The following is a 23,185-nucleotide window of genomic DNA, read 5'->3' on the forward strand; positions in this document are numbered from 1 at the left end:
TTGCATACAGCAGTTTTTCAAAAATTTGCTTTTGGCTCGAGGAATTACTAAAATTCAGTTTGTTAAAAATAATTGTATTTCATCTGGATACTGCAGCTGAGCAGAGAAGGAATATGGTGTGTTTAACAGTATTGCTTTCTTTATAAATAAAAGTAAGCCATAGTATAATTTGGCTTGTACTAGAAGCCAAAAATGTTTTTTAAAAGTTTTTTAATTATGCATTTGATCCATCTTAACACTAATCTGGCTGCCCTATTCTGGACTAACTGAAGTCTGCTAAGGTCCGTCTTATTAGCTGCTGACCAGATGATTGAACAAGTGCATTAATAACATCTTTCAGGATTGAGGAAGTGATGTAGAAAAAGCATTTCCTAGCCAGCTAGCTATTCCCTGTCCCATTTTCCCATGTGCTGAGACCATGAAAGGTGGCACCACCAAGTAGTTTGATCTGGGTGACCTGTTCTTATATTGATCCAGCTATGGGAAGATTCAGTAGTGGACTGTTTACCAAACGTTGTCTACTTCCAATTAACTAAGATTTAGATACATTTAGAATCATGTTATTTTTGCTTGTCCAGTCAAACATGCTCAGCAAATCTTGTTAGCTGAATAAAACATAGTGGAATCATCGGCATACATTACAAGAAGAGATTTACCCGAGATAAATGGCAGATTGTTCATGAAAAATGAATAGAGAAGTGGACCGTGGCAGCTGCCTTGGACTAAACCACAGTTCACGTCGCAGCCATCTGAGAAATAACCGTTATAATAAACCTTTTTGCCTCCTTTCAGATAAATGACTTTTCATCCAGAACAGAGCAACTGGTGAAAATCCATAACATTTCATTTTATCAATCAAAAAGTAATTGGAATTATTTTCGATTCTTTCCACTGTAATGGAAATAAGCTGCATGCCAAACATCGATTAAATACATGTCATATAGGAAGAAAACTTAGCAAACTTGGCTGCAACTTTGAGCAGTTTACTGTCTATGTTATCAAAACCTGAGGATGTATCATCAGGAAGTGATATTAATAATCGCTCCACCATCTCAACATTCACTGCCTCAAACTTAAATTGGCATTGCTCAATATTCATAATAGCATCCTGTATAAGACAGAGTCATAGGGTATGCAGTTTGCATGCCATATTGTCATTAATACACAGAGCTACGCCCCCTCCAAATCTGTTTCTGTCTTTCCTATACAACTTATAACCATCCATTTCCGGAAAATCCGGGAATAAGCATATAGTCGGCCATTTACAAACTGATGAATCATAACAGCTAGAAATTACAAAAATCACTGAAAGTCTAATTTTTAAATTCAGCGTTCTGGGACCTCGGTTTAACATTTAATTTAACATTTTCAGGACGGCAATATCACCTCTGTCTCTGGCCGCGGTAAACAGTTCTTTTCTGTTGTTCCTGATGGATGAAAAATCTTCATTGATATAAAGACTGGTACCTTTCAGCTTTCTGACAGATAAAAGGATTAATTGTCTATCTTTAAATCTTTGTAATCTGATCACAATCTGTCTGGCTCGTCCATTCTCTCCTTGCATGGGCCGGTTCAATTTGAATGCTGTCACTGTCCAGGCCCAGCTTCTTCTTCAGCAAGTGTTGGACTTTATTTTTTTTACTTTGCTGTTGATGAATCTGATCTTTGTAAAACTCCCACTGCTGTTCCAGCATAGCATTTAGCATGCTAACACTGACATAGCTGTCATCCTCTACCAGTAGCACTTTAGCGGCCTTCAGGGGTATATTTGTAAGGTTGTTTTGCCTCCCCTACCAGTGAAGATCTCTGTTTCAGTTCCAAATTGTGACACCAAAATGTCCAATCTTAAAACACTAATTAAAATGTATAAAAAAAATAAAATAACCCCCCCCCCCAAACACTAAATAAAATCATGTGATTTCATATGACGGACAAATCTGCCAGTTGACGAACAGTTCCTGTAGATACATGTGATTTGTCCAAAATTTTTTTTATTCATTTAAGATGCGTGCAATGCAAGATTTTTAGGACTGATATGGTATGTGGAGAAACACTGAAAATGAATACCTTACAATCGCCAACTAAAAGCAGCAGCTTAGCAACACCAAATATTTTATTCTACAACTGGGTCTTTCATGGTTGAGTAATTACGTCCCTTCTCTAGACTCCTTTTAATAATTCTGCAGGCAGCCTGAAAGAGTGCTGCTGTGGTGTTCTCCCCCTTTCCACTAATAAGTGCATCTTTAGCTTACATCAAACAGTCATCACTGGAGATTTTATCACTGCCAAGGAACGAGCTATTTTGAAGGGCGCTGGAAGAATTTAACCTAAAAGCTCTTGGTCTAAGGTGGTGAAAGCTAACAGTAATATACATGTGGCCTCACCATACAGTGATAAAGAGCTAATCAAACATTTTTATTTCTTGACAAGTTTAAGGAGGGACGCACCAACGTGTGTTTTTTTAAACCCTTTAAGGGTCCACACTAAGAAAAAAGCAATGGAAATTGTTTTTGTTTTCATTTCTTATTGGCTTGGGTGAGTAATACATCTTTCAATAGATCCTGTAGTTTTTAAAATATTGTTCTCTACCAAATGGTTGAGATGTCACTTAATGGTAAACGTATGAAATGCAAATACAAGTACAGCAGATAATACAGTTGGGGAAAAAAAGGGACAAATTATAATTAAATTAACAACAAAAACTATCCAGAGCATTGGATACAGTTTATTTCTAGTAGCATGCCAGTGACCATTGCTGGTTTTCATTTCATTAAAGGAAAGTATTATATCAAACATCAAAATACATATTTTTTTAAATCTGCAAATGTGAAAAATGTGAAACAGCACAAAATGCTGACATTCAGGCCACTTCTGATTGAATGTTACTGTGCAAAGCCATTTTTGTTTTTAAAAAAATTAATAAAAACAGTGCAAATCAAGCTGTTCTGCTTGTGGTTTTGGTCGTTGGGGTCTTAGGGTGTAGCATTTATTCTGTGGTCTTGGAGAGCTGAATCATGGTTGTCCAACTCTAGATGCTGGCTTGTTAACTTGGTTCAGACACAGCCAGGCAGAAACCTTTTGAGAGCCATCGGTTTCGGGTCCAGTAGGGCACAGTCCCTCTTGTAGACCAGGTATTCAAGTCAAGGATGTATCCCAACAGTGGAATATGCCATCTCCTTAACTTGTAACTTATAACTTGTCTTATACAAGTGTAATAGCATATCAGAAAGTTTCATTCCTCCCATATGCTAATTATATACAGGGCTGAGTGATGGGCATGGAATGGTGATCTTTGCACTGGACTCTTTGCTCCACCGTTTGACCGATGAAAGAAGCATGAACCCACAGGCATTGTGTAGGAGGTTGAAACATTTCTTGTCAAACTATTTTATTGCAAACAGACCTTCATCAGAGCCTGTAATAACAGGCTCCATGGCCCTTCTTCATCAAGTCTTTGTCTGCCATCAGGGGAGCTCCACCGGTGCAGTTTGGTCATACAGTACCAATGCACCTGAGGTGTGCAAGTTCTGGACCAAGCTGAAACTTGTGAAGAGCTGAGGTTCTTTTATGGGATTGCATAGTGTTTTTTACCACTTCGGCCCCTAGAGGTAACTTCTGTTCCTTTTCACTGAGGGGAGCATTGAAGAATGTAGACCCCCCTTGATACAGCAACAAGTCGTGGATGATGCCAGATGAACTTGCTTGGCAGAACAATTTAAAGCCCCACTCATGTGGTTTGTTGCCACTATACTGGTGGAGAGTGCCAGCCCTTGTGGCTTCATATGAAACCATGACCTCAAACACACTGTGGTTGAAGATGGATGGTATCATGAGTATCATGCCACAGGACCATGTGATTTTTAGCCATATAATTGTTTGGCGTCCATATAGTGCTTGTTAAACATGAAATTCTAATTTTGCTGTCAAGTGAATACATCTGTTTAGTAAGTCCTCTAACACCATCATACATCAAAAAATATCGTCCTACCTTAGTTTCATCAAAAACACTCAAAATATGTTGGATGGTTTTTTGTTTCTGACTTCCTGGTTGGGAGCGGGATAAGAAGAGCCAACCGTTTACATTCACAGTGCTTTCTGGTGGATTTTTTGGGATTACAGATGTAAACCAATTGGTAGAAAAGACTCAATAAGGTAGGTCAATTTCAGTGAAAGCCTCAGTTAGATATACAGTATGGCCTGAAAATGTGCTCTACCAACTGGTTGAGCAGAACGCTGAAGGATTAATAAAATTAACTGAGAGGGTTTTTTGTTTTTTTTCATAAATCCAAACAAAAATGACCTGCAGTATATTTCACTATTCATTTCTAAGACTTTGGAACCACATAAGTCTAATTTATTGCCAAAAGTATGATATAGTATAGAATATCTATCTTTTTAATGAAAATTATGTCTGGGGTGAGTGAGGCCAGTATAAGCAAGTAAGTAACCAGCGCTGTGTGGCAAGTCAAAAAGTTCATTTTGACTTTTAAAATTATAGCTAATCAGCCAACCAAAAAGGAACTTAACATGCAAGCAGCTGCTGTTTCCTTGTTCATCTGATCTACTGTTCCTGGAGCTCCATGACTTTACAGCACACTGGCACCACACTGCGGTGTTCATTAGAAAGATAATTACATCTGCAGGAGATCCTTCTGCACCGTCTTGTCACCTTGGTGTATCTGAGCAGAACCCCTAGCCTCACCTTACTTCCTCTGTTTCCCCTGCCAAGCCACTAGACCAGAATCTAGTGCTTGGCATTGGCCCGAGCAGTGATGATTCATCCAGAGGGCTAGAACTGTCTACTTAATCACACCCTAACCTTTCAAGGGTATTGATCAACTCTCTGAACTCTGCTATTAGAAACAGTGTAAGGTGCATCGCGCATGTGCCAAGGAGTTTAAAGGGGAAAAGAAGAGGAGAGGGGAGAAGAGGCTTTGGAGGTAAATTGCGCAGAAAAATGAGGAGGGCTTAGTTTTTCTGAAGAAAATACTAAGGACATCAATAAAGTAACAGCCACATTTTGCAGCATTATATAACTGTACATGCATTTTTATGCTGTATATAATGTAGGTATTATAATATGTTCTGAAGTTGGTCAACTTAAGGAAGGCTGTTACTGCTGGTAGATGCCTGTGTTGTCCACGCTTGCCTGTCTTCGCAGTCTCCTCCTCTCTTCCTGCCATGCATCATCTGCAGATCTACCCTGCAGGCAGCATGAACTGGGGCACAAACAATAACAGTAATCATGGAAAATCATGTGCTGCACTGGCGGTGGAGACCAGCTGACTGGCTGACTGCTGGAGCCAAAAGGGCCTCCCGTACATGCAAGAGAGACAGGGTGGGGGCAGACGTAGGGGAAGTCGTGAGCAGGAATAAAATTTGAAAGTAAAGGAGAGAAAGGTTCTCCCGCATCCACTCTCAAGCTTAGTCAACTTCATTTCAGCACTGCTCTTTTCACACAGCTTCTCCGTCTCCCACCCTAATACCTGACTCCCAACGCCTTCCCTCTTTATTCAACATTCACCCCCACGAAGTTCCACAGAGTGGTACGATCCATGATTACAAACAGTCATTTAGGAAAAATGGGTAAAGTTTTAATAGGGATGCTCTTGTGGTGACACACTATGGCATCCATGGATATAATTATATAGTACACAATATGACATTATCATATAATTCAGTATATAACATAATAAACACGAAGAAACACCAGAGATGTATGTAACCTTTAGATAAATACACAATAGCCTGAAATTACTGTCTGAAATCAAAGCATATTTTCACGCTCAGTCATTATTTTATACAAGGGATACAAGCAACACACTACATATTCTCCTGAAAGCAGTATGTTATGAATGAGCAAGCCACCGATCAATAGACACCTACCCATACAATAATTTAGCCAAGTCCTAGCTTTCATTTCAGATCAGCTGGTATCTAATTACTATTTTGTTGGCCCGAAGCAGAATCAACATCTGTTATCAGTTTGGAAAGTCCAAACAATGAGATTTAAACAGCCGCAGTGTCTGATATCAAAAATTAAGATGTAATGTTTACACAATAAAAACACTGGCACCAAAATATGTGAGAATCAAATGTAGCAAATATTGTTTTTATTGATGACCAGTGAACTGAATGAACTCAGTTTAGAGACTGTTTAGATTAAGAGTTGCTATTTTTGAGCCTAGAAAACAAACTCATGCCTAAAGATGCATAAATGGGGAACTGCTGTTTTAGCAGTACTTCATTTATCTCACTGCAAGCTATCCCTTAGCAATGGCAATAGTAAGGCAGGTCTCCCATTGCCAACACTAAAAGAGGCTGGTGAAGGACCCATTCGCATTACATTAAAGCTCACTGGGGTGAGGAGCATTTTAAAACATGCAGGGTTACTATTGAAGAAACCTTTCTAACATTAACCACATACATTTCAGTGTCTGAATTCAACCAGAGCGTGAAGTGCAAAAGTTTAAAAAAAAAAAAGAGAGAGACAAGCACACAACACAGATTTCCAAAAATGACATGAACCACAGTCTGTGACTTCTACAACATCCAGCCTCCTAACATGAGCTCTGTAGGCCCGTAAACCACGACCGTAATCTCTCCATGGCCAATAATACTGCTAATGGTCCGTCAAGGCGCCTATGCCAAAGGACACTTCATGTGTAATGGTGAGACGCAGGTGGCTTGTAACAAAATAGCTTTATTTGATGGCACGGGATTAGAATGCACTGATCCTTAAGATATAGTCTCATCATATATTTCATTGGCATTAAAAAATATTGCATGTCTCTTCATATTTATGTCTTAAAACACCATCGCGTCATGTGATTTCTTTCACTTCCCTACATCTTAAAATCAGCAGGTTAGTATATTCTTTCTTTTATTACCTTTGACTGTGAAAGAAATTTATTTACAATACTGCTTAGCTTTAAACATGATTTTTTTCTGTCTTCAGAATATCTCCGCGACTAGACATCTGTATAACTACAACCCAGATCTGTATTTGCAGAAATCTAGAGCCTGGTGCCATTGAGGAGGATTAGCAGGATTGGAAGCTGCTAGGAGAGCATTAGCAGCAGCAGCAGCAGCAACAGCAGACTTCATGAGACCATGTTTGGCAAAAGTAAATAAACAGCATGGGAAGAAGGCTTCTGCAGCCCCTCAGGGTCCTTCCAGTACAGTAACGCACAGCTGAGCGCTCCAGAGAAAGCTGCCTGTCTGCCAGTTTCCCTGCATGTGTCACAATACAGGCACTGTTGGGGGATGGAGAAGGCTCACATGTGGATGGTGTTACAGGCTTTGAGTTGTCTGAACACTTTTCTTTTAAACTGTTTATTCAGTATTGGTGTAGAATATTTCTGTTTCCAAGAGGCTCCAGATTCAACACAGAGCAATGCAAAATGTGGACCTATATGAGGCTTTTCACATGACAGCAGTGCTCCCCATTTACCACAGAGGCCTCTTTGCAGAAAAAGCATGTCACGCAGCACTGAGTGCATGACAAACAAATAATGGTTGTCTCTGTTATTTCACTGTGATACAACAAAATAGGCTGATGAAATCTAGAATGGACAGACAAGGGACAGTCGGCAGTAGGGGTGGGGAGGCATATCAGGGAAGGGCCAGGGGTACTGCCGAATTTTTATGCATGTAAGCGGGGATGTGTTGCTGGAAGCGTCAGGGACGGCAAATGTCACTCCGATGAGTCGAAAGTGTCGTGACGAGCAGCGGAGCCGTGACCTCGGATGGAGAGAGAGAGTTGAAAAACAGAGGAGAAGAGGGAGATGCAAGGCAAAGTGCAACACAACAATAAAAAAAAAGGTGGCCACAGCAGAAACAGAGAGAGAAGGAACAAAGAGAAAGAAGAACAAGAGGAAGCAAGTTTGTGGTGGGCCAACATCTAATCCTGCCAGCGCTCTGGGCTTCAGGAACAGAGGAGTGATATCAGTAAAGACACATTCACAGCCTGCCTATTGCTTAAATGAGGCCACTTTTGCCCCCCTCCCACCACCACCAAAAAACCTTTTTCTCTTCTCATTCATCATCTCCTTAGCAATCACACACACAAAATGGAGAAAGACCTGGAAGCTATCTATTGCCCTCTTTTAAGAATCGCACTACATGGTTATCTGAGCATTGTTCTGCACTACCGACCCCCAAAATGACATCTTTATTAAAGAAGTCCCATTATAAAAGAAGTGTCAGATGCAGTAAAATCATTTCAGTCTAATCAAGAGCAAAGACATCCTTAATAAAGGTGATGGCTGCTTCTTAGAAATAATCTCATTTTTATTGCTCAAAAAGCCAGAAGCTGCAAGCACAACTCTTATCAGCTGCATATTAAACAGAAGCACAACAGGGCACCTCTTTCCTTCACCAAATGCTTCTGTATAATTGCCAAGGTCTAACAAACCTCTTCGTGAACCATTGCAGTAATGCTGATATCATGCAGCCCAATAAGACACCATCAACATAATTAATAGAATCGTTTGTGCCAGGACATTGCTAGGAAGATCCCAGTGATGTTTGAATTAATCCAGATGCCAGGAAGAGCACCAGAACAGTATGTCAGCTCTGTCATTACACAGTGACAACCCATACATCATTGTAGCACTTTACTGCCGGCGGACATCAGCAAAACTGTCTGATAATTGAAATGTTATTTCACTTTGGCAACCTTGGATGCTTTTTCTGGAGAAAAAAAAAAGTGAGTATGTTTGATGGAGAAGAAATATAAGACTGCCTAAAGACATGCATTCAAATATGGGACGAGATGTAGGTTTGTTGCCTTTTGTTGTTATTCTATTTAGTGTGTGTAGGCTGTCCTAGAAGCTAAAAAAAATAACAACCCAAAAGCATCTATGAACAGAATTTGTTAGTGCCTAACTTTTGCTTTTTTTGTCTGTCTGGTTCTCTCAACTGTGTATTTTGTTCACCGTGTAACTTCTGAGGTGGATAAAAGCCCTGAGGCTAAAACATGAGCTAGAAGACCACATAACCCCAAGTTCAAACCTGCATTCTGAGATGAATTCAAGATCAAATATAGCAAAGGCTGACTCTGGTAAAAAGCAGGTTTTTACCCACTTGGGACACACGGTCCAGAGATCTGAATCAGAAAAGGTGAAAATGGGTTAATTCAAATTATTCTGAAGGCCAAGGGGCAAGAAGTAAAAAAAAAAGAAAAAAAAAAGAAAAAAGTCTGGCACCTCCTGTGAACAAAGTCCTCTTTACCGACAAACCCTCAGAGTCTCTTAGAAACAGAGTGGGAAAGGCATGTGACTAGAATTACTGACACAGTTTTAGCTAATCTCCACTTACTGCAGGAATCATTACATAAGGGCTTCTATGTATGCATTGCTCAAAGATCCTCACAAATGTGTTTCGATTATTTGTTTTCAAACAAGACAGGTTGCCATTGTCATATAACCCACACAGGCGAATGCACACTGAATGTTCAGTTATGTCTGAAATTTTAAATGATCTCAAACATGCATTTATCTCAACAACACTTAGGTTGGGTAAACTCAGCACTGCAGATATCCGTAACCAGTGAGCAAAAGAGCACAGTGGAACCCATTAATATGCAATTTGTTGTACACTCTCAAGTACTTACAAAATTATCTACATGTAAAAGAAACTGGTGTTGTAATTGGAGCCTACTTGTAGTTACAGGAAGCAAAAAATACACTAAATTCATTGTCTTAAAATTGATAAGCTCCCAAATGTATTTGTGGTTGGTGAGAGTCACTAAACTGGAAAAATATATGGTACTCCAAGACAACACAGTACTAGTGCCTTGTTCATTTAAGCATAATGAAATATATATATATATATATATATATATATATATATATATATTTTTTTTTTTTTTAACAATTTGTGAGCCAAATAAAAAGCAATACAGCCACACTCTACATTCATGTGAAAAACAAGTTTTCACAGTCTTGTAAAATCTAAGTATACCCTTATTGATACCATAGGAATTAAGACAGTAAGTAGCAGCCAGGTGCTGCTAATCAAATGTACTTAATTAACTGATCATCAACAAGTTTGACTACTCAAAGTCCACATCTCAACCCAATGGAAATGTTGTGGCAGGACCTCAAAAGAGCTGTCCATAAATGGATGACAACAAACTTTAATAAAGTAAAGCAACACCGTTCAGAAGAGTGGGTGAAAATCCCTCCGTAAACAATGTGAAACACTGAGAAAGCCATACAGAAAATGCCGTTATGGGAGGATTGTTAAGTTATTGCTGCTAAAGGTGATTCTACAAGCTATTGAACTATGAGGTGTACTTAATTTTTCACAAGACTGTATGCAACAGGTGCCCAACATGAAAAACGATAATAGTGGTTAATTTAAAGAGAGGGTGAAGTTCGATTTATGTCGGGAATGACTACGTATGTGCAAAATGTCTGATGAAATGACAAATGTTTGAAAGGCAGTATTGTCGTCAAGACTTGTTCCAAAACCAGTTTCAGCTGAAAAGTACTTCTTATTTGTATAATCCACTGGAAATGCATGTGTCAGCATGTTACCTCTATCAATCATGAGAGTTGGACTTTTCACACTTTTTTCTCTACAGTGTTTACAAAGTCAGAGATAAGACATTGATTTGATGGTTAAAAAACAGCTTAGGCATACATTTAGATTAGCATCCACTCCTCTCTGTGACAATGAAGAAAACAAGAAAGAAAGAAAAAAGATGCAGGAAGGAGACTTTTGCCTTCTTGTAAAAGGGTCCGTTTTAACCCAAGTAATTGTTCATAAAACTAACCAAAGGTTTTGTATTTGACTTGCCTTACAATAATAAAGTCATTGGCAATCAGCCTTTACTATTGTTTGGAAATTAGGTTATGTTGTGAAGAGGACACTAAAACAATAAAACCAAAGAAAGTTTTAGAAAGTATAAAGTTTAGATGGACAATATTTTAATATTTTTATAGCAAATTTATGACAAAACACACATAAAATAAGTCAAAGACGACATCCCAGTGTCATGGAAGTCACAACACATCCTTTGTAAGCACATCATTATTCCAGCTTCCTACTTTAATTGCATGTCAATCCTTTGTTCTTGTCATGTCAGCAATTTCAAAAAGTCAAGGATACAAAGATTCCACAATAATATTAAAAAACCTTTTGAAAACAGGGATTTAAGCTGCTTACCTGTGGCAGGGCGGAGCTGAGCTGCCGCTGCAGCGAGTCTCTGTCATAGATGACATCCTGTAGATGCTGCTGGGCCAGACCGAGGCTCTCCTGAGTTTCCCTCAATGTGTCCAACAGCCGGTCCCGTTCGTCCAGCATATTAACCATAAGCTGTTCAAAATGTGAGTCCGGGTCTGAGGCGCTGCTCTGAGAGCCGCGTTGGCTCAGAGCTGTGTCCTCGCTGATCGTGGGCATCACTTCACACATCATCTTTGCTCTGCTGAAGAGACGAAAAACCAGAAGTTAGACAATAGGCAATTTACACTCTGAACTTTCCAATTAAGCTGTTTTTTTTTTGTTTTTTTTTTTACATATAATACATACACAAACTGTCACCCATATTACAATACAGTTGCTGAACAACTTCAAATAAGAGGCAGCATACTCCCTTTTGGACCCACACATATCTAATAATAAAATTGTAGTTAAAAAAAGAAAAAGAAAAAGAAAGAAGACATAATAACAGTGGGTTTGTGCATGGATGAGAACCAAATTCTAATTCATAGGAATGATGAGTATTTGTATAGAGCAGGGTATATAGGAAAGCAAACATGTCTGTCCATGTCTTCTGTTTTGTACGCATGCCTCTGTGTAAATATCCACACACTTCTGTTTGTATGGCTGCGTGCATGTGACTGGGCCTGACACAGTTGGAGCTTGGCTCAGCGTCACCCCGGCGTTTCAAAGCTGCAGACACGTCTTGGGATGCTGGGCGTTCTGCCCTAGATTTCACGCTTGTGCTGTTTAATGGGCCAGCCCAGATCGAGTTGCATAATACACCATATCTATGCTATAGTGGATATGTGAAGCAATATTCCAGCTCCCCTCAGGGTTTTTAGAAAGCTTCAGGAATCATTCTAACGGATGTCCAGGTTGGTTCATACGCTAAAGTTATGTTTGCATCACTGCAGGTAAGTAAGAAAAAAAGAAATGAGCCATGGGAAGTCACTGTATTTTTGTAGCTCAGTGCCACACAGATTAGAAAGGCCCGTTCAACACAGACCATGAAAGAAAATTATAAGTTTGAATGATATTATTCATTGCTCACTTCTCATGACTTTCTACCACTATAGAGTGGAAAGAGTCATTTTTTGCCTTGAGGGTATCAAGGTTGGAAGTCAGCTTAAAAAAATAAAGTTAGCTGCAAGAGGTTGGGAAGGCCTATACCTTCTTACAGCAATATAACTGTTTTACATAAATATATTTTATTGTTATAAACAAGCCATGTACTTCTGATAATAACCTGGGTTTTATTCAGCTACACAGTAGAAAGGCTAACATCTTACATTCAAAGTCCCTAAAACCAGCTGTTTGCTAGGTTAGCAAACAGCTAGCTACTCATTAAACAACAACTCTACATATTTTTAAGCTAGTATTATGCTAGCAATTTTCTACATGTCAAATCTTGTCCTACTGTACTTATACCCATTATTTTTAGCACATATGTGCACTACAGGTGCCCATGGTATGATCGTATTCAACAAAATTGTGTAGAACGTCACATTTCTCACTCTTACTGGTCACCATCTTGCCTATACTGGAAAACATGCCAGTGGCAGATGTTTTTCAGGTGTTACATGGTTTTTGGTGTTTATGCATGTTAAATTCTCGTCTTAACTGTAAAAGTGTGTAGTAGGAGTAGTCAAAAGCTCAACAAGTGCAAGTGTTCATAGAAAAATATAGCAACTACAATGACAATTTCGGTCAAACATTATGTGGTGACAATATCGGTATCAGCTGCATTTATAAAGATGAAATTAACAGACTATCAGTCTAATTTGGCCCAGTTGTTTTTCAACCATGTCCCATAGTCTTTAAAGATGTCCTTAGCCTGTGCAATACTCAGGAAGCAACATGCAAAATACCTATAAATTAATGATAATTCTGGCTCCAGTGCTAGACCATACTTTCTCATTGTCTGGTCCTAGACTTGGTTTATTTAGTGAGAAAACAATATCCTATTGCCCAGACTTGGTCCCCTCTGGGTGGGTTACAATGCCAGGTCTGTGTCTCAGCATGTTCTGGCAGTAAGATGGGGTCTCCCATATCTTCTCCAGGCATCCGTCCAGGCTCCCACCAGTTCACTATTCAGCCACCATCCGCGGCCATTTAGACCAGAGAGCCGAAGCCTGCATGCTGCTTGGCTGGACACACTGCACATGCCACCCATCGCTTGGGAGAGCAGGCCGGCTGGCGGACAGACTGAGGACAAACGGCGGTGCATTTTAAGTAGAAGGTAATTCATCTGACTATGACTCAATACATGTTAGTGCAAAAACAAAGCATACAATTGGCTATTAGAGTCTCAAATACTAATTTCTATTTCTAATTTCTACTTTTATTGATTCCAAGTGATTCTTCCATGGTCAAAATGTTTCAAACCTTGCTCCTAACTCTCAGGTTTACTAAAATTTTACGTTTTTGGTGTTAATCTCCTAGGCTTGATCACATTTGTCTCGTCAAAGCAGCAAGAAACAGGCACATTTTGTTGTTTGATGGCGCTTTATTTCTGCTTTAAGCTGTGTAGAAAGCAAATTGTGCTGAGGATGTTTTTTCTGCTTCACGGCACATACAATCCCCTTTTGTCCTGTTCCTGCACCTTATGCTTTGATCTCACCGTGACTGCCCCTTAAATTATTTCACTGTCTATGAAAAATCAATAGGTATGGAGAGAAAATGCACTGTCTGATCTGCTTTCCCCTGTGCTCTTAGTCATAAAAAGCAACCTTTAAAAACACTGAACCATATCATTCAGTACGACACTTATCTGGATAATTATTCCATTCAAAAGCCATTAGATCAGTCTCTAGTTTTACTCAAGAAAAAGACCAAAAAGTACAGCATATTCTGTTGACAATAACTTATGGATAAAGTTTTCCCAAAATGTGTTTTTTTTTTGTGGGTAAATGCTCCTCTGCTGCTCAGTATTTGCTGCTATTGGAAGGCATGTTTGTGCAGCAAGTTATTAGTTCTCTCTCTAGTGTGAAGCAGTAGCAGTGACAGGTAAGAGTTAGTGTACTCCCCTTGAATAGATAATCACCCACAGTGGGCTGTGTGAAGAATGTCCGGACTGAGAGCTCTTATTGCCAGCTGGGATGCACATGTTGTCTAGATTGCACTCATTAGCAGTGACAGTACTATTTCCTGACAACTGAAAAGCCATTTTGACCACTATTAAAACAGCTATTTGGTCTACAGATAATTCTTATAGCCTGACAGAAAGGCTACTGATAGTTTTTCTATGCTCATTTCCACTGCAATGAAACATCACAGCACATTATGTTAATGTGTACCAGGAGAGCTCCCACAAATTCCTTTAGCATGTCTGGCTATCCCTTGTCATGAACGCTTGTCATAATGAATATGTAAGATTTTATCTGCCAGAATGATACTTTTGGAGAGAAACTGACATTTTTAGCAATTGAGTGAAAGTGTTGTAAGAACCAGATGACATTTAAGTGACTAAATTTAGTGCAGCTGGTTAAAGATGGTTAAATGTGAGGGTAAAAGTGTGCAGAAATCATTGATGGGAGGGAACAGGAACACGCTCAATTGAACTCATTGTGGACTACAGTTGAAATAAGAATACACACAGACAGACATGCAGGGATCATTGGGCTTTTCTCTACACGCCATATGCCAATCAATGAATTATTCAGGGGGGTAGGAGTGAGGTTTTCTTCTCAATCAGTGCAACAAATCCAAAGCCCCTTCTCTGCCTATTGGCATTCAAGCTCATTCCTGGCGCTAGATGGGAGGAAATTCCTTAGAAAACTTGCATCTACAAGACATTGCAATGCTAAAAACGATAAAAATCATGGAAAACTTGGGAAAAATTAAGCCTTCTTAGTTCCTTTCGGCAGGTGAGTATCCATAAAGCATTCATAATTAACAGTGTCACTACAGGAGGGCCTGTGTGTTGTACATCACACTGGTGGAGGACCATGTATCATTTCTTCAGCCTGGAGAAGGGCTGTAGTCTCAGTGTCTGCTGTTCGATTGCTTGGTCGATATGCTCACTACAACCCTATAGATCAAGCCTTCCAGGACTGATCAATAATTCCCAACAGTGGAAGCAACAGACTACCTGTGAAAAATGGGGCGTGCTGATAGCATCCCATTTTTCACAGTTTGGACTAGGTCAAACTTTTTTTTCTGAACCTTTACTCAGAGTCGACCTCAAACTGGCTTACACGGAGAAGCTGTTGGTGTGGCTGCAGTTTGTTAAAACAGATGGCCAGAAAAGTCAAGTGCAAAAACAGCTCATCAACTAACAATGCATATCAGCTGAAAAACAGTAACTTATTTGCAAGTTTCAAGAACTTCTGCGTTTAAGGTGTGAGACTAAGTTCAACATCCAGCCAAAGTTGCTGAACCTAGCAGACGGTACACCCACACAAAGCTGGATATGTACCCTCCTTGTCCATCAAATTCTTGACTACAGCTTGAGACCAAGTTTTACATCACATAATAGACTTTTTGTCATAACCATAATCTTTTTTGATGTTTTGAGGGAGACTTGCCTTGGAAGCCTTCGCTGGTTGTGCACAGAAAAGTAAGCTGGACAGAGAAGTTAAGATCCTGCCATCTTCTCACCTCTTCACCTGGCATCGCTGTCTGATGTGTTTGTCAGATGTCTGTTTCAGAAATTGTTGGATGCAACACCTCCAAAGTATAGAGAATGTGGGCTCATTAGGACATCGGCTGGCACTTTATTTGAAGCATTCTGCCAATGACAGCTAAACGATAACAATGCAAAGCACAATACTGCAGAAAGATTTTTCTTAAAAGCCATTTTAAGTAAAAAAGATTTAAAAAATGGCTTTTTTGGAATTGCCCATTATATGCTTGTCCGCTTGTCCAACAATAGGCGTGATTGCTGCTGAATGACCTTAGACCTTGTTTTATTTACTCTGACATACTGATTCCTAATCTAAACTATTGCAGTTCACCCTCCGGCACATCTACAAAGACCCATAATGAAAATGGACAAGCAGGGGGAAAAAAAACAAAGTTAAGCCACAAGATTATTCCCCTGAGTAAGAATCAAGCAGGCAGTGAATTACTGTATCTATATGGGACAGATGTAAAATTTGACACTTATGTAGAATCACTCCATTTTGGCAGAAACAAATCAGCAAACGGCAGCTAATTTCCTGAATGTCTTCAGTTAATCTCATTAATGGGAACAATTGTGTGAGTAGATAAGGCACAGCACACAAAACAGCAGTGTGTTCCTAGAGCGGTATATGGCCAAGTGAGGCAAATTCAGCACTATTCACCACCTGGGAAACATCAAAAGACATGTGGAGTGTGAGCGTGTTCAGAACAGACAGCGGCCTGAACACGACACTCTGCGGCTTTAGAGATAAGCTGTACTACTCTATGCTTGTTGGGCTAATTTTGGAGAGGCTAAAATAAAACCGACATTATTTAATAGTGTGTTTAAAGCCTTGTTATCATTAGGAATGAAATTACTAATGCTTTAACGCATTGAACAAGGAAATGGTAATTTAGAAAGGAGTAAAGCAAAAATAAAGTAGGCCCAAAAACCCATTATGGGCTTTTTAAAAAAACTAAATGTAAGGTCAGCTCTTTGAACATTTGTAGCAACATGTTAAACTCATTAAAACTAATTTTCTTACAATATGAATAAGAGTGTACAACCATTTGTTTTAATGACAATAGACTTTACTTGCACATCAAGCAGTTAGCCGACAGGATAGTTGGTTTATGACAGATTGCACTTTCAAGTAATATTTGTGCTTGACTTCTTGGCGGGCAGATGAGCAAAGTGCATCTACAGACTGGATTGATGAGCTCCACGGGTAATGGGAAAGCTGTTGCATGCTCTTTCCCATTTTGGCATTCATATCAGGCTGACAGGTGGGAAAAGAGTGACACAGCATATTTGTGAATGGAACTGGCCAGATTGCATGGTACACTCATAGTGCTGGAAAATCTCCTTCATATGGCACCCTGTACCACAGAGACTTCAGACGACCAAGAGACAGTCTGTCAAGAAAACAACGATTCAAATCTATTACACAGGATTGCTCAGGATATTATAATAATTGCAGTAGGCATACCAAAAGTAATATGGCTGTAGTGTAAAGATCTTGGATGTTAACCTGAAATAATTTCTTGCTCCAAAGTGGTCATTTTAAAGGGTGACCCCGTTCCACTCCTGCTGGGTCTCAAACACCTTCCTGATCAACTATATCAGAACTGCATACAGAGGTGAGTTCTGTGGTTGCTTATTTCAACAAGTTGAATTGCAAGTATGCACCAGGACTGCTGTCTGCAAAATCTTGGTCTTGGATTGAAGGGCATCTCAGAAGAAATGTTATGTGCATGGTTAGTTGGTTTTGCAAGTGATGGTGCTGTGATGGGCTGTTAGAAAGAAGAAGCCATACTCTTGTATGAAAATATTAACACCAACCTGCCTGCAATTCACTGAAGCAGTCATAACCTGCTATAGAACACAGAACTAAGATATTTTCCCGTTTTTGTTAACTCCCTACTGTTGATCTTCTTAAATAAACAGGGTGCCTACTTCCCTATTTGGACATCTGAAGATGTAGGTAAATTATTATTATTATTTAAGTGCTACTGTTCAGATGTAGAAAAGCAGAAAAAATATCTGTCATCAAAACACATTTTTTTCCCTCAGGAATCTACTGTAGTGGAATATCTGTTTATTGTTTCTTAATAATTTTGACAAGAAGACTAAAGTTACATTGTACAGTTGCTAATTACTACTTTTTATACGTATCTATTCGTAGGCTGAGAGAAAGTGATTCATTAATTTGATACAGCATCTCCCTGCCAGGATGTTTCTGAAAAGAGCTTAAGCAGAATTTAGATGTCACATTAGCAAGAAACTGTGGTGTAGTGTTTAAGGCACTGAAAATCGTCTTACCATTATTTTAGTCGCTAGCAGGTTGCTGTGGTCACCATTAGTTTGGGTGAAAGACATGCATGTCTGCAAACATTTGCAAACTATTCACCAAAACATGGTGAAAATGTGGAAAGAGCGATGCAAGCTGAAAAGACATAATGTCCACCTTCAGAATACAAATTGTGCCTTACCACTGCAACAAACACATTTCAAAAGTTGCACCTTTTACGTTGAAGGTGAACATTCCCCATTTCCGATTTCCGGCGCTCACAAGGTCCTAGCATTTGGTGACTGAGGCCCAACAGCTGATTTAGACGTCTTGGGTCAGTCTTTGTAGAGGCTACCACATTGCCTACATAAGTGGGTGGCACCATTGTCAGCATTCAAGCATGTGTGTGCAGCAGCACATGTTAATTATCTTGTGGTGGTTGCTGACATTTGTGATTAATTATATTGAGGCTATGACTATTATTCCTTATTTTGGTTATTCTCTTACCGATCCGTTCCAAAACTGTGGTTAAATGGTCGCAGGAAATCAACAGTACTGAACAGGCCAATCACAAAAGTTGCAGGCTGCATATACGTGACATACGGTTTCATTTCTAGAGAGGTGCATGTCAGGTAGCAGCGTATGCTTTCAGAGATTAAAATAAACCTAGATATAACACAGAAATATAAATCCTCTGTAACACATTCACCTTACATGAAAAAGATACCCACTTTGAAGCCAGGAGAACCCACAAACCCAGCTTTAGGGGACACAGGCTCACATTCTCCTAGTGCCAGTCCCAAGCCAGGATTAAACGGAAGTGTTCTGTCAGGAGGGACATCCAGTTTAAGATTTTTGCCAAAACATCCATTTGTGGATCCATTTGCTGTGGAGAACCCTCGGGAAACAAGGTAGCAACCAAAAGTACCTTTTCTACATGTACAAGAAACAACATCTTTAGTAATATTCATACAACACTACACTACCAAAAAGAATAAGCAGGAATCAAAAGTCCTCTGCTACATGGGAACACTTCAGGTTGCAGAAACTTTGATTCTACAGCTTCTGATGTTTTAGCACGAAAATACAGACAGAAACTATATATATATATATATATATATATATATATATATATATATATATATATATATATATATATATATATATATATATAGGGAAGTTATGTTTAGTCAAGACAGAAAACATCAGCAACAAAATGGAAGTTAAAATTAAAAGGTATTGAAATCATGCAAAACCTATTAATTAAGTGCATTATGGCACTAGTGGCTGCCATTATAGACAACTTAGATTCACTAATTAACCTAACACACATCTTTGGACTGTGGCAGAAAACTGGAGCAATGAGAGAAAACCCACCAGGCACAACGAGAACAAAGGCCCCAGGAATTAAACCACAGCGTTAACCACTGATGCAAGATACACGACAGACACTGTGTGAAACTTGTTTGAATCCTTTTCAGTAAATAGTAAAACCTTAAAATCTAAGAGTAGAACTAATATTTTTGTCAATACTTGTTGTTTTTGGACAAAGATAGACTGTCTCCTTATATTGGTTGATAAATCTAGATGAAATTGTCCAAATATATACCTTTTCCTTACCAACTTCAGACATCTATTGGCCCTCAAAAAAGCACACATAGTTATTTTGAGGTCCTACAATTAGCCCTATTAATACTAATACTCAGCTTATCTGTAGGCATAGAAATGGACTTTTACTGTACCACTATTTTTGAGAGGATATCCTGGTAACATCAATGTATTCCACAGCAGTCTGAGAACAAGCTACCTGCCTTAAGAAACACACTTCCAAACACGCTCTCGAGCTTTATAGTAAGTTTTATTTCAGCGATTGAAATCCCATCTGCCTCGATCCCAAGAATTATAGTCACAAAGTCTACCAGCAAATGCTGCTTCTGCTTCCTGAAACAGTGTGTTAGTCCAAACCACAATCTTTTGTTCAGTACATGAAAAATAGCTTGTGCAACTGTAATACATTACATCACAAAAATAGTATTCAGCACTCATTGATACTCTCATGTGAAGCTTTGGTAGTAAAAGGTGAATGAGACAGAGATGGGATGAGGAGGCCATTCTGCCATTAGGAAGGCCGGGAAAGGGTGATGAGGCTGAGCATCAAGTGTATGTCTGTGTGTGTGTGTGTCTCCATTTCTCTGTGACTGCACTTTACCTGTGTGTGAGCATCTGCGAGGGTGAGGAGGGGGAAGGGTTTTCTGTGTGTGTGTTTTCACTGGTTGTGTGCTCAACTGAAAATAAGTCTGCATGCACATGAAAGGATGAAAGGACATCGTGTAGCCTTTAACATCGCCCACAATCCCCTGCAGCAAGGTCATGCAAACCATGAATCGATGGAGATTGAATAAGAGCACTGATCGAGGTGAACAAAAAGGCAATAAAGCTCAAGTTGGAGGTGATTTGAACTGTGCCGTTTGTAACCACCACACCTGCCTCACCGCAACATTTTACCTTCCTCATTACCGAAGGTTTAGTGACAGTCAAACCTGGGCTTTAAAAGAGGACCTTAAACGATCATTTTATGCACATAAAAGCTTCTTCCACAGGTTGCCACTTTTCTCAGTGAAACCTCGGGGGAATAAAAGCTTTGCCCGCACACCAGCCATATTAGGTAGGAAGGTGTATTTGCATGTTTGAGGTCCCTAACTGGAAAGTCACACACTTTATTAAAAAAAACCCCCATTAAATTAAGCATCTTAGCTTTGCATAATGTATCTGTGTCACACTTTAAAGTATGTGCCACAGCTTCACAAGTCGGAATTCCTACTAATGCAAATATTGTCACATCTCTTCACCGTGCACGCCTGTAAATGTTAATATTAATTGGCAAGATCAGAGGGAAATCACAGCTTTGCCTACAGCAATTAACCTTCTACCAGCGAGCCAGCATCTGGATGTGTGTGTGTGTGAGTGAGTGAGTGTGTCTGTTCACTCATTCATCCATTTACAGGATAAAAAGTGTGAATGGAGAGGCAGGTGAGTAGATGGATGGATGACGGGGGAGTCTGTTGAATGCCTTCTTCCTCCTTGCATCTCTGTAATAGCCGGTGATAATGTTGTTTATAGGAGGGGCAGCTGTTCCTCATGTGACAGCTCGTCCTTTTGCGTTACTAAGCACACACACACACACACACACACACACACTCCAAGGCGGCCTGACTGCGGCGCTGATCGCGTCTTGACACCACTGTAACAACTCCGCCTCATTCTCTGAAATGATAATTGGGGAGAATCCTTGGCTATTGTCTCAAGTGCATTACATCATGCCAGCCTCTCAGTCTGCATCCCGCCCCCCTTCAACTCTCTGCTATGTCTCTCCACTGTGACAGCCGGCCGTGATTTTTTTTTATTTCTCCGGCAGAGCTTCACAATGTCAACCACACGAAATCTATACATTATATACACCACGTATGCTTCCACACCAAGCGCTCACTACTCCCCGCAACATCCCCATCAGTCCAGAGTTGTGGAGATAAAAGGGGCACCGCAGAAAATCACCTTGAGCCCGAAGGAATGGGGCAATGTAGGTCACTGCGATACCGGCGGCAACAGTGTGCATACTCACAATTTGTTCCTTTACTATCAGCAGAGGCTCTGGCCGCGGATCAATGACAACTGCAGTCTGTGCAAGCTATACCATGAAGCGGACAATCCTAGGAGGCTTCTTCAGTGCAAAGAGCCAGCGACGCCAAGGATACGACCCTAAAGGTGCGGCTGGTCCCCGCCGCTGGCATTGTCAAAAAACAAAAGAGCAGGAACGATCGCCAAATTAGCCGGGTCGGGTAATGACATCTGATTTCCGGGGATCCACACGCACCGGTTAAGAAATTATGGCATGTTACAAATTCTGCTGTGATAAGCGGAGCTGGAAAAGACCATTGTAGGAGCTGACGGAGGGGAGGCGTGTGGAGTCTTAAAGTTGCAGCTGTGCAATTCTCTTTTCTTTATGTGCAGACCTATAATAATACGACTAGTACTACTAATAACAACAACAATAATAAAAGTGTTCAGCGTGTTAAAATATTTGATTTAGCCTGCTACATTTAATAGGTGTAAGATTTTATTTCTGACTAAAATAAAACGTGAAAAAGCGAAATATCTTCAATGTATGCCAGTAAACTATGATAAAATATCTGTTAGTACTGAGAGTACTTCTGTAAAATGTAAAATAGCGTTCCGCCAACCAATTAGAAAGGGCAGGGGAAAGCTCCTTTTTTCAGTCAGGCAGATGCCACCAGAAGCGATGTTCACCTTTTCCAGCCACACAGATGGTCGTTGCCAGATTCCCAAACGCTGTAGTTGGGAGATGCTTGGGGTCAGCCACCACTGCCTTCAGTCCCGAAGGCTGTTTGTCCAATTACCTAGGAAACAGTTGTTGTCCAATACAAAAGCCATTAACATTTACACTAGCTTGTTTCTTTTCATCAGGGACTCTCTCACAGAATCAGATCATATAAGATTTTTAGTAATATTTTGTTCAAGAGATTGTAATAGCTGCTTGTAGAAAGACACTATATGTTAAAAAAAAAAAAACGTTCTTAAAAAATGCAGGGAAAGGTGGGCTAAGTAAAAGTTACCACGGGGTTACAACAGCTTGATAAAAACAATAAAAACTAGGTTTGATTGAAAGTGAAATATAAATACTGGATTTGTTATATATATATATAAAAAAAAATATGACTGTGCAACTAAGTACAGGTGATTTTAAACGCAATAAATAATGATGAATTAAAAGAAAATTAAATGGTGAGTTTAAACGATGGAGAGACTTGAGAAGAATCTAACTTATTTAAATGTTTTTTTTTAAAAGATGGTTAAAAAAGAGTGGAACAGATAAAATATGTATTAAATAGATGTTATTATAGATAACATTAATACAGTTTTGTCTTTAATATGGTACTGTAACATAAGGTTTTGGTTCACATATTTGTGATCTTTATGTGAATTTAAACCTGTAACGGGTCATTATTTTTTAAGTAAAAGAAACGTGGAGTAAATTTTGAAATAATATTTAAAGACGACACTGC

General features: G+C 39.5%; 1 protein-coding gene across 8 annotated transcripts in view; it reads right to left on the reverse strand.

The window, feature by feature from the left end:
• Positions 1 to 22,054, reverse strand: part of ppfia2 (PTPRF interacting protein alpha 2) — a 185,529-nt gene extending 163,475 nt beyond the window's left edge. For 5 of the 8 annotated variants that reach the window (XM_026146854.1, XM_026146857.1, XM_026146858.1 and 2 more), the window contains exons 1-2: positions 21,724 to 22,054; positions 11,176 to 11,434 (exon numbers count right to left, since the gene is read on the reverse strand). In XM_026146854.1, the coding sequence (XP_026002639.1) occupies positions 11,176 to 11,424 (249 nt within the window). In that variant the 5' untranslated portion in view covers positions 11,425 to 11,434; positions 21,724 to 22,054. The remainder of the gene's footprint in view (positions 1 to 11,175; positions 11,435 to 21,723) is intronic. The other 3 variants (XM_026146860.1, XM_026146856.1, XM_026146853.1) reach the window with 2 other exon arrangements.
• Between the last annotated feature and the right edge of the window lie 1,131 nt (positions 22,055 to 23,185).

Source organism: Astatotilapia calliptera, chromosome 17, assembly GCF_900246225.1.
Source record: "Astatotilapia calliptera chromosome 17, fAstCal1.2, whole genome shotgun sequence".
NCBI lineage: Eukaryota > Metazoa > Chordata > Actinopteri > Cichliformes > Cichlidae > Astatotilapia > Astatotilapia calliptera.